At 37.8% G+C, this 12,648-nt stretch overlaps 1 protein-coding gene across 1 annotated transcript in view; it reads left to right on the forward strand.

Annotated features, from left to right (window-relative positions):
• Positions 1–12,648, forward strand: part of plxna2 (plexin A2) — a 223,271-nt gene that overhangs the window by 77,658 nt on the left and 132,965 nt on the right. The window contains exon 5 of the mRNA XM_016283942.1: positions 10,943–11,077. Within this exon, the coding sequence (XP_016139428.1) occupies positions 10,943–11,077 (135 nt within the window). The remainder of the gene's footprint in view (positions 1–10,942; positions 11,078–12,648) is intronic.

The raw sequence follows: 12,648 nt of genomic DNA on the forward strand, positions 1-12,648 counted from the left end.
TTTATAAATCACTCAATGGCCTAGGACCTAAATACATTGCAGATATGCTCACTGAATATAAACCTAACAGACCACTCAGATCATTAGGATCGAGTCAGTTAGAAATACCAAGGGTTCACACAAAACAAGGGAATCTGCTTTTAGCTATTTTGCCGCCCACAGTTGGAATCAGCTTCCAGAATGTGCTAAAACATTAGTCACATTTAAATCTAGACTCAAAACTCATCTGTTTAGCTGTGCACTTATTGAATGAGCTCTGTGTGATGTCTGAACTGATTTCACTGAATTTTATGTATGTATAATCATTTTCTATTTATAACTGTCTTAAATTTGTTTTAAATCATTTTCAAAGTTTTTAATTTCCTTGTTTTATTCTTGTGATTATTTTACTTTCTTTTATGTAAAGCACCTTGAATTACCATTGTGTACGAAATGTGCTATATAAATAAACTTGCCTTGCCTAAAAAGAGCCAGTTCATAGGAGTCATTTGCTCATGAATCAGACTACACTATCAGTGGTATGTTTTTGATTTACCAAAAAGAGCATTATTTGTTTGTGAATCTTACATAATATATGTTTCATGCTGAAAAGTGATGCAGCTAAGTCCATATACAGGTGCATCTCAATAAATTAGAATGTCATGGAAAAGTTCATTTATTTCAGTAATTCAAGTCAAATTGTGAAACTCGTGTATTAAATAAATTCAGTTCACACAGACTGAAGTAGTTTAAGTCTTTGGTTCTTTTAATTGTGATGATTTTAGCTCACATTTAACAAAAACCCACCAATTCACTATCTCAACAAATTAAGCGTCAGCGTTAGTTCTGGCAGGTCACGTGAGTCAAGCTTGCATCAGCTGATTCTCAGCTGATCACATCTACCTATAGGAATACGACACCTATTGCTGCATTCCTATATAAGCTCTATTTCGTATTATTCAGCAGCTTTTCAGATTCAGCAGCTTTTTAGCTTGCTCAGGAGCAAATTACCCTCCTCCATCCCCAGCTCCTCCTTTCGCCACAGTCAGGACTTGGCTTTCTGATATTCCTTGCTAATCAGACTCCTTTATCTTGAATAATACACTGAAACAACTGCCTGGATATTACATTTTGAGAATATATCATTTAACACAACACAATACAGTATATGTAGATTAGTCCAGTGTCCCTCTAACAAATGCCCACACCCAAATCTTTTTTTTTATTTATTTCTGAAAGTGTGTCAGACATATGTGCATGTGTTTGTGCACATATGTTATGGAAAGCTGCCATATGTGCACGTGTGATCAATTAGCACACATCTCACGAGACTCACCATAAACCTGTTCACAGGACGTATGCACTGCGCAAAACGAGAATGTGTGCTACATTGTGCATGATTTGAGAGGTTGCGTGTACGTATTCTCTGAGCGGGTCAGCGTTAGGGCTTAATGCTGTAATACCCCCTGCATCCCACATGTTGCCGTGGTTACCGTGATGGTGGTGGCCGATCCTGGGCATTAGGGTTGTGGCCTGCTTTGCTACGGCCATGAAAACAAGCATGCTCAGCAGGTCACATGTCCCTCATCTCCGACTACAGTAGGTCACGTGACCCTTATCGCTCTCTACGCCCAGGAGGGCCATCGAACGAGTGGTCAGTCTTGGTAGGACAGTAGAAAGCAGATATTGCTTTGAATGAAAACAGCGTATTTGAGGCGTGAGGGGCCAGATAAGCTACAGCAGGTCCGTAGGGAAAGCCGAACAGGTCATCTGATAAGAGGAACCCTGTCTCTCACACACACACAAATTTCCCTCATACACAGCTTCCAGCAAAAACAAAGCTGCGCTCCGTCTCTCAACACTTTGTTAGTCGTTTTCTCTTTTTCTGCTATCCTCATTTCCTCTGTCCTGCTTTCTTTACACGCTTTATGCCTCCATTTCTCTCTCTCTCTCTCTCTCTCTCTCTCTCTCTCTCTCTCTCTCTCTCTCTCTCTCTCTGTCATGTCTGTGTATAGATGTAGAATGGCGCTGTCGAGTGATTACTGTGAGCTTTAATCAAAACCCTTTTTTACAATTGCCTCGCAGGTGGACCAAAAGTTGATTTATTATCATCACAGCTTTCTCTCTCTTCCGCAATTGCTCTCTCAGTTGAATTATTTAGAATTCACTTTAAACTACCAAAGCAGTACAAAATATGTTAAATATGGTAAATTATCATGCAGCTTTTTACAATACTTGATTCTTATAGGGTTTTGTATAATTAACCATTTTTTAAATTTAATTAAATTTTTTTATTTGTCAAATGCATACAAATGACACTTCAAGGAACATGCATTTTTTTATTTAGAAAATGATTTGTTTGTTTTTTAATCTATAATTTAAATGAAATTAAATATTTCATTGTATTAAAAGCATACAGATGACACTTCAAATCACATGTATTGTTTTTAAAAATTAAGAAAATGATTAATGAAATTAATGAAAAAATTGATGATTTCTATACTTTGGAGCTGCTAGCAAAATCTGTACTGTGGTCCATTCTGGGGTTCCGACAATCAGGCATCTGTAAACATCTGGAGGTCCCTAGAGAGACAAATGGATGGCCATTGTGAACCACGCATCATGAGAAAGAAAAGAAAGAACAGATAAGGTCCCTGGATATACTTGTATTGTATCGAAAGAGAGCGAGAGTGAAAAATAGACTGACCTTATCAAAGGACAAAGACTGAAAGAATATTACTCCCAAGACGATGTAAGACAATGAACTGCATTTGTGTAGAAACAAAAGGAAGAAGAATAATGCATAAAAAAAACTATTCCTAGAAATGCACTGAGTAAATAAGATCTACATGAGGTTTTTTTCTGGTTAATAAGGTGTTGCATTGTAAGTATTTTTCTAATGCATCATTAATGAAGTTAGTATGAAGTTGATAAAGCAAGAAACATCCTCTAACAACCTCAGACAAGTTACATTTTTGGCCTCTAGAAGCAGAAATGCTTAATTACTAGGATGATAGTCTCGCCTGGCCAGACTTTTGATTTACACCATAATGTCTCTTCCTTATTGCAGCTTATTCTGGCCAAGATCCGCCCACTTAGACAGGAAGAGACCATCTGATCATTGTGTTGGTCGTGTCATTTAAGGCTGAGGCTGCTAGGAGGATAAATGAGGCTTTGATTCTGATTGATCTGAATGAATCCGGCACCCGTCTCAATTTCTGCAAGCGGCTGACATGCGTTTCATTATCATTATTATTATATATTTTTTAAAAAGAGCATGCACTCAGTTCGGTTTGAGCGTACTCTTTGTTCACTTTGTCGAATTACAGCCTGCTAACTTGCAATACAAAATTATTGTTCTCTAGGGGGGAAATTTGAACTGTTTTGATTTGCCATCCCTTTTCTGTTTTCCTTTCAAACGGCAATTTAAGATTTCATTCACTTTCACTTTCAGCACTTAAATGATAAGAGACCGAGACAGAGAGATGCATTATGCTCACGTGAATGATTTGGCGACACAGCAAACGTTTTTTTGAAGTTGCTTTGATAGAGTGTGCGTAATTATACACCTATAGATACTAAATTCACCGCAGCGGTTCTGAGCAGCTCGACTGTCACTAATAATTGTGTTATCGCTTAGGGTCGTTTTGGTTCCTCTGATCAGTTCTGATGCCAAAACACCCCACTGAGATTTGATTTTCTTTTTTCACTGGATCCCAACTGAGATTTGAGATTTGTCACACTCATTTTAATGCCTAATGCTTATCTTGTAAAAGCTGTTGTATATTAATAATATTCAAATAACCTTAAATGGCTACCCTTTAAAACAAAGGCGTGTTACAGTATGTTCACAATCAGTGTTGTGTCTTGGATTTTAATGGTGCATACTAATTTGTCTGTGGTTTGTTTTAACATGCCGTTTTTATGTTGCTTTGCTACTCCTTTTATGGGTCTTGCTGTCGTGGTGCAAATGAGAGGGGCTGTATATTTCATGTTTACCTTATTTTTCTCCTACGCACACAATTAATAGGATACCCAATCTTACAGTAAATACTCTGCCAGCTCTCCAGAGCAGAACACTGTTTTTATCCCTCTGAAAAAGTACCGTGGCTTCTCTACAGGTCTGGTAAACATGGATAAAGCTATTGAGAGTACGGCAAAATCCATAATAGAGGCTGAAACCAAAATTAGTCTCATTCTAAGATCATTTTTGTCATGAGCAAAGATTCTCGTTAATCCCGCAAGGTCTCTGAACTTAGAAAGGTACAACTTTGTGTCTACGAAACTCTGTGAGAGAGAGGAAACCTCAGCGAGGAATTCAACTGCATAATAAATCCTAATGCAAAACAGTTCAGGCCAATTAAGTGCAGAAAAACACCATATAACCACTGGTTCAACATTAGTTTTACCTCAAACTAATTTTCAATTATTTCACTTGGACACAATCCACCAGTCTGGAGGTGGTTCTGTCATTTTAAGACTTCTCTAAATATAGCCGGCTGGCCATAGCAGCGAGGCTGCGTGTTGGCATTTTTGGATAATTAGGGATATTTCTGATCATGTTTCACCACAACCCCTTTTTATTCAGATCTGGTTTCTGTAACCAGCAAGAAAAAGGCTGACCCTACGTTGTGTGGGTTTTAAACTTAGGTCAGGTAATATCAAAGCAGGGAGATTTTTAGGAAGGCACATTTGTTTCATCGCAATGGCAAACATTCGTGTAATTAGAGACTGACCTAGTAATTTTATGGTACTCATGTGACCATAGGTCACTGCTGAGGGATTTATGATGACATGCATAACTAGTTTTTCCTCAGCTTGTTCAATACTGGTAGTCTTTAATTGCTTGTGGTTGGATTATCTATAAAAGCTGACAGAATTGGGAAAAGGAAATGCCAATCATTTATTTTTTGGAGGAATTTATATTTAATTTATTATTATTTTATAAAAAAATTTATCTTTGAATGTGTTTGTGATCTACCATCATTATTGGAAACATGAGCAGGGCTGTAACTACCATAGACATAAGTGGTTATATATAGTGGTTAATATTATGTTTTAATGACACATTCTTTAACTTTTATTTGAGTATAACTTCCTTTTTGTGCTTTATTGGAGTGTTTTTAATGAAAACCATAAGTCAGAAGTTGGCGACAGAAGGAATGGAACTCAGGATGTTGGTTGGGAACTCATTAAAGAAATATTCGCACATTGTGAAGTAAAGTCTAGTTTTAGTAAGTCATTATGATCAGGTGCTGATTATGCATTTGTTTTGCGTGTGTGTATATATAGCATATCACACAAGTGCATATGTTTAGTTTATGATGTTATTGCTTTATTTGCATAATGAACTTCACATAGGCTCAAGAGTATGTTAAACAGACTAATGAAACTTTCCCCGATGTTCCACATAACTCTTTGGGGATGTTTTACTGGACAACAGACAAAATGATTAAACATTTTGTAGTACTAATTTAAATTAAATGATTTTTGAGCCCTGCAAATAGTTAAGCATCATAGTCAGAATAAAGTGCCTACTCAATTCTGCTCTCTTGCTTTCTCTCTCTGTCCCTGAGAGGTTGAGATCTGCTTAAGTGCTCAAATGCATCTGGATGGAAAGTGACACACGGGCCGAGCAGTCTGTTGCTGTAACACATGCGTTATGGGAGATAGTGTTGTAGTACAGCAGCGAGAACAAAAGAGCCTGTTTTCCACTGATAGAAACCATCAGAAGACAGAGAGAGAGAGAGCGAGAGAGAAAGAGAGAGAGGGCTTGCTGACACCAGAATTCTTCAAGCTGACACAGGTGATGGATTAGATGTGTTATCCAGGCGGACTGGGGCTCAGAAAAATCTCTCCAAGAGCAGAAAGAGAGAGAGAGTGAGAGAGAAATACTGCTGCGTCCAACAGACCTTAAATATCCCTCCACATCTCAGCTCATATACAGGAAGAGAAAGAACCGACTATCCTTATAGACTACTCCTGCTGCTCTATCTATCCATCTATCCATCAATCTCTTTCTAATGTTTTATCTATCTATCGTTCTATCGTGCTGTCTATCGTTCTATCTGTCATTCAATCTATCGTTTTGTATGTATGTATGTCTGTCTGTCTGTCTGTCTGTCTGACGTTCTATCGCTCTGACCATTGTTCAATCATTCTAACTTTGCATAAATGTACATATATTCATATACATATATAACCCTAGGATTTGTCCCTAGAATGAAATGGTCTGTTTTTACCTTATTTGGAAGGGTCATGAATAATAATGTTGAGCTCTGCTCTGATTGGTTGTTTCACAGTGCGGCTCAATGTTGAGCTCTGCTCTGATTGGCTGTTTCACATTGCGGCTCATTTCAGTAGCTCACACAGCAGGAAGTAGTGATGGGAAGTTCGGATCATTTTACCGACTCTGACCTTTGAGTCTCGTTCAGCAAAATGAACAAATCTTTTTTTCGAGTCATTTCGTTCATTTCATTCATTTTAGCAAAATATAATTAAAATGTTACGTCGTGTTACTTCATGTCTACTACTTACGCAAACGTTGATCACACTACAAACAATACAAAACTGCTGTAAGAAACAGAAAAGATTAATTCATTGTTTACCTGGGTCTTCAGTCTATGATTAGTTCACCTCACCTCTTATCTGACAAGTCTTCAGGTTTGAGTCGTTCGTTCATCACGTGACAGCCCCATAAACTTAACCAATGCAGTCTGAGCCGGAAAGAGAATTGATTAGTTCTTCTCTCGAATCTTTCGAATCGTTTGTTCTTTTGTCACGTGACGTGACAGCATTAATATGCGGGGATATGCGACTGCACGATCGCTTTTTACTTTCACTTTCGAGATTTGCGATCGCACGTGCTCTGTGTAAACTACAGCGGCAGTACTTACCACACATTTTACAAGATCAGATGCTTGTCAGTGGTGCTCAGGATCTGTAAATCAATCGCCATCATCCTCAGTCATCTCTCCTTACTCTGTTTATGTGATAAGGGAAATCTTATGTACTGCAATGTAACAGGCTACCGCTAGCAAGCAGCTAACCATGTCCCTTTAGTGGCTCGCGTTATTTTATTAGAACGCGCGTTATTTGTTTTCCGTGCCTTTCTGAATACAGACACCAACCCATCCCTGCACATCACATCCAAAACATTTATTTCCATGATCTGCCATTTTTGCTAGTATCCTCACTTGTTTCTTCACAGTACCTGCAGAACTTCTGGTGATTCGGCTGTGCAGGTTCGGCTGGCATAGAACATGGGCGGGTATATGAAAAATGTTGGGGGCGTAACTATTAGTGATCCCGACTGTAACGTCACAGTCGGTGTTATGTTCTGATTCGCCTGTTTTTCAGTGGTCTTTTGCATGCACAAGATTTACATAAGAAGGAGGAAACAATTATGTTTGAGGCTCACGGTATGTTATTTCCATGTACAGAACTGTTATTATTTAACTATGTCAAGGTAAGTAGAGTTTTCCATTCTATGGCACCTTTAAATATTGTATAAATTATGTAAGTTTATAGGGAGATCAAAAGAAAGCTTACTAGTTTGTAGAGCAAAGCCATTGTGTTTGAATCCTCCTGTCTGCTACTAGTGAGTCGAATGTGGAAAAAGTTGAGGGTCAGGTTGGCCTTTTTTGACAGTTAACCCTTTCAGTTAGCATTACCCTCTCGGTCATTGAATAAGCGCTGACATTTGACCTGTGAGAGCAGACAATTTTGAGGAATCCCCTTTAGTGTAATTGGATTCAGTGTGTTCAGGTGGCAGAGTCTTTCTCTCTTTCTGTGTGTCTCGACATACTGCATGAGCCTACACATTTAAAATGGATTACGGAAGATCTGAGATAGGCCACGGGACAGATTGCTCTGTCAGTCTGACTTCTGTCTCTGACTCCCTCGCGCTCCCATGCACACACATTTAACCAAGGACATCAATTGTGTACGAGTCCCACAGCGATCGGAAACGATATTCTTGAGATCTGTGCTTTTCATAGTGAAAAAAAGATAGAAAAATACATATGGGAAACGCATTCAGATTTTTTTTTCTGGTCCTCTTCGTGCTTTGAACGTTCATGCTTAATGTGGCTTAGAGGTGAACGGCAGAGAACGCACCCTGTTTATTTTCTATATTCTACAAAAGCACAGCGTTTTGTTGTTATTATGAGTGTATAAAAATAAAAGTAGACCCTTTACAGATTCGATTGATGTATCTGTACGATCAAAACTGAAAGTGTAATTTAAGTTATTTTCGGCATTATCAGGAGAAGATGCCACAAAACGTGTATCCACATTTGTCGACCCCAGAGGGTTAAGGCTAAAAATAGACAAGAGAGTAAATATTGTTGCTGAATGTCTTTGAGTAGGTTTATGTTTCAGTGCTTTGTGTCAGAATTAAATTACCCTTTTACTGTTCTTCTCTTACGCCTGCCATCTCTGTCATGTAATTACTTTAAAGGAAGATTGAATTGTGCTTTAATAATACTTTTAGAGGTAAACAGAGTTGCGTATCCCTCTGGTTGTGGGAGGGTTATGTGGATGTGAGCATTCAAGATGTTTGATTTGTATTCAGTACGTTTCTAACATGAATAATCTGAAATGGGATCTATTCAAAGCGAGGTACCCTAAAGGTTCTTTCAGATGTGGGTGCGAGGATTCATGTATAAAGTGCTCATGCACAGTGTGGGAGCGAGTGTTTTGCAGTATGTTATCATGTTAAACAGCGAGAGAATTTCAATGCGAGTCTGGTTTCTCTTCAAGCACTTTTTTGTAGCACGCTTACGTTCTCACATCAAAAGCGTCCTCTTGGCATGAGCGTGTAGCTGGAAGGGACCAGCGGTCTCAGAAGTCCCTCATACAAATACAAACACACACAAATGCACAAAAAACAATATGTATACAAAGAGCTACTCGTATATACTGTAGAGTGCCAGTGAATGAATATGCTAAATTAAATTCATTATTCATTGCATCCTATGCAGTTCGGTTTTCGAAAGTACCATTCAACAGAAACCGCAAAGTATTGACATGATCTCACAGCTGATTGACATGAAAACACAAGCACATATAAAATGTACATCCTTATTTAAAATGGGCGAAGCACACAGAATGCTACGTGATTGTTGGGTGTAGTTCTGCGTGGGCTCTGCTATCGGAGCATCTCTGAATGAGAAAGACAACTGCACTTACACTGCAGCCAAAGGGACGGCAGCCATCTATAATGTACATACGGGACCGAGGGAGGAAAAGAGAGAGAGAGAATGTGCCAATAATGAAAAAGTAATGAGCAAATGTTGCAGAAGCTTGTAAGGAGAAGACAAGTCTTTGAAAGACAGAACAATGATGACAGAGCAAGACTCAAGCCAGGTGATCAACAGATCAGTGGTCGGGAGTAAGAGAAACTATAAGAGATAATCCATTTCCAAAGGCATTCTGGTAAATTAATGGATCAGTGTAGCTGAAGACATTGTAAATATACCACTTAGAGCAGGGGATCTGCTTATTATTGATTCAAAAAAGAAAATTGTGGGGAAAATGTCAGAGTGTTTCTATATATCGTTCTCCCATAATAAAATGTATTAATTTAAAAAAGTGCTGAAAATAATTACAAAAAAACTGAATTACGTATAAATGTGTGTATATGACTTTGTACATAATTATTATAGAATTTTGTATAGAATTTTTGTATTGTGTGCGTGTGTGGGTGTATATATATATATATATTGTATATTATATATTAGTGCTGTCAAATGATTAATTGCGATTAATCGCATCCAAAATAAAAGTTTACATGATATATGTGTGTGTACTGTGTATATTTATTATGTGTATATGAAGATACACACATACAGCATATATTTTGAAAATATTTACATGTATATATTTATATCATATATATATATATATATATATATATATATTTAAGATATAAATGTAACATATTTTTATTAAATATATACATGCATGTGTTTGTATATATGCATAATAAATATACACAGTACACATTTAGGATGCGATTCATCGCAATTAATTGTTTGATATATATATATATATATATATATATATATATATATATAATTGTAATGTTTTATAGAATAACTATTTTATAGAATAACTATTCTTTATTATTAATATATTTCAATATGGAAAGAACAACGATTATATACACATTTACCAATAAATAAATATATAAATATATTATTTCTGTAATATACTGTATATATTATATTAAACGGCTTAGCAATATCACAGAGTGTAAAGTATACATTATCTAACAGAGGGACACTGCTCCATTTCTTTATTCACCAAGGGATCCTAGGCCTTTAAAGCTATGCATGCTTCCATCACCTTTACAATTCCATCCAAAGAACCTACTGTCTGATTGCTTTATAGTCCCCTGTAGGACCAGTGAACGCAACATTTAACTCAACAACCAGCATGCCAGACCCACTTCCTGCCTGCAAATGAAGTATGTTCTTCAAAGTGCCCTCTGTGGACGACTGGACACACAGTTCTCATGACATAAGGTCCCTGCGGTGTGCGCGGCAGGTCGTATCAGGGTCACGCTCGGCTGAACAAGAGGAGGCGGGTCTTGTTGACTGGCTGACATGTTTTATGTATGAACACATTTACCGTTACGGCAGGACGTCAGTGCGCTGTAAATGTCAGTTTAGTGGATTGGGAGTCTGCCGTTCACAGATGGTTTTTACATTCAGTGAAGTGGACTATTGCTTGAACAAGGCTTTAGTGAGGCGTGGACATGATTTTTTCCCCCTCCTGTGCTTTGGGCCAGAATTGTGTTGAGAAAGATTGTGGAGAATGACAAGTTGTTATTTGTTTTTGCCTTTGAACTGTGTGTGTGTGTTTGTGTGTGTGTGAATATAAAATTTATAATATGTAAGATATTGTATGACAATTACAATTCTGCTCATGATCGTATGTTTTCTTCTTTCTCTTTCAGATTCGTGTTGATGGTCCTCCTCAAGGTGGCATCCAGTATGAAACTCTGCCGGTCATCAAAGACGGAAGCCCTATTCTCAGAGACATGGCCTTTTCCCTGGACAACAGCTACATCTACGTCATGTCGGAGAGACAGGTCTGAATATATACATGTATATGCTTTCCCCTCCTGTCATCTTTCTTCCATCCATAACAGCTGTAGGACGGAGAGAACGTGACAGCATCCACTAATGAAAGAGAGCAATGGGAAGAGAGTAGAGTAGCTGTGTCAGTGAAGGAGAGAGTGATGGAGGGACAGCTGAAGGAGGAGAACAAGGTCACTTCATCTCGACAACATAATGAAGAGAGAGAGATAGATGGAAAGAGACCCTGCTCATATAATATCAATACACACAACACTTCCCATGGGATGCATTGCAGACTAGAGGTGGGCGGTATGAGTCATTTTATATTACAGTAACCCTATACATCACAGTATTATGGAAAACCCGCTTTTTGCCTCAGAGTAAAAAAGGTAATTGTGACTATTTCTCTATGGCGACTTTAGTTATAATTGCGGCTTTAAATCTCATGACTTGAATTTCATAATTGTGGCTAAAGTTCTTGTTTTTGCAATTCTATTTCTCAAAATTGCGGCTTTATATATCACAGTGTGACTTTTTATCTCACAATATGACTATATATCTCAGAGTGTGACAGTATTTCTTATTTTAAACTTTATCTCACAATTACCTTTTCTTATTTCTGAGATGAAAATAGGTTGTAGGTTTTTTTTTTTACTGGAAATTCATACCAAACATATTAAGTAATGCTGCTTCACATTATGTAGCAAAAGAGTCTAAAAGTCTCAAAATGATGTTATTGGATAAGCTGAAGCTGTTGTACAAAAAAGCAACTATTAATAACAAAATAATCACTTAAGTAAATCAGTTTAATTATTTATTAATGCACCAAGTTACGTTAATATAGTTAATTTTCAGTTTGTTAAATAGCTTAGTATATAATTATTAGTGCAATAATTTTTTTATATTTTACGTAATATAAATACAATTTTCTATCAATACAAAATGTGTTTAATGTAATTACTATTACTATAGTGTTTTTTTGCTTTTGGATATACTGCACAGCATAGCAGAAACTCTTACAGTTGACACATTTCTTGCTCTGAACAATATACTATCATACCGCCCAACCATATTTTATACTATGAAATAAAGTGAAAGAAAGGAAGAAAAATAGAGAGGGAGAACCTCTAAAGGAGAAAATACTGTCTCTGCTCAGAGATGGATGACCAGGCCGGTTGCTTACATCTCCAGGCTTTTTTTAGCATCCAATCTAGAGGTTTGATATCCCCTCTGGGTGGCACGTGGGCAGCGGGATGGGGTCGGGTGTGGCACGAGGGAAGGGTCGGTAATGAGAGCGGTGGTTTAATGCACAGCGGGCTGACAGGTTCACATCATATCGCTACACACGCGGCCCGCTGGGTCAGCCCCACTGGGCGGCACGTGTAGTGTCAGATGAGAGAAAAATGAGGAGAAAGAGAAGGAGACTTGTTGAGTCAGCACATTGTGTCTACGCACACATCCTGTCACCCTCACCAGGGATGTAGAAGTGAGCCCAGCATTTTATCAACTTTTTGACTTGAGTCCCAGGCCCTTGCATCACCCAGACCTGGTGACAATGAATTAACAGCAGGGATATAGACTC

Source organism: Sinocyclocheilus grahami, unplaced genomic scaffold (assembly GCF_001515645.1).
Source record: "Sinocyclocheilus grahami isolate Dianchi unplaced genomic scaffold, SAMN03320097.WGS_v1.1 scaffold178.1, whole genome shotgun sequence".
In the NCBI taxonomy this organism is placed as follows: domain Eukaryota; kingdom Metazoa; phylum Chordata; class Actinopteri; order Cypriniformes; family Cyprinidae; genus Sinocyclocheilus; species Sinocyclocheilus grahami.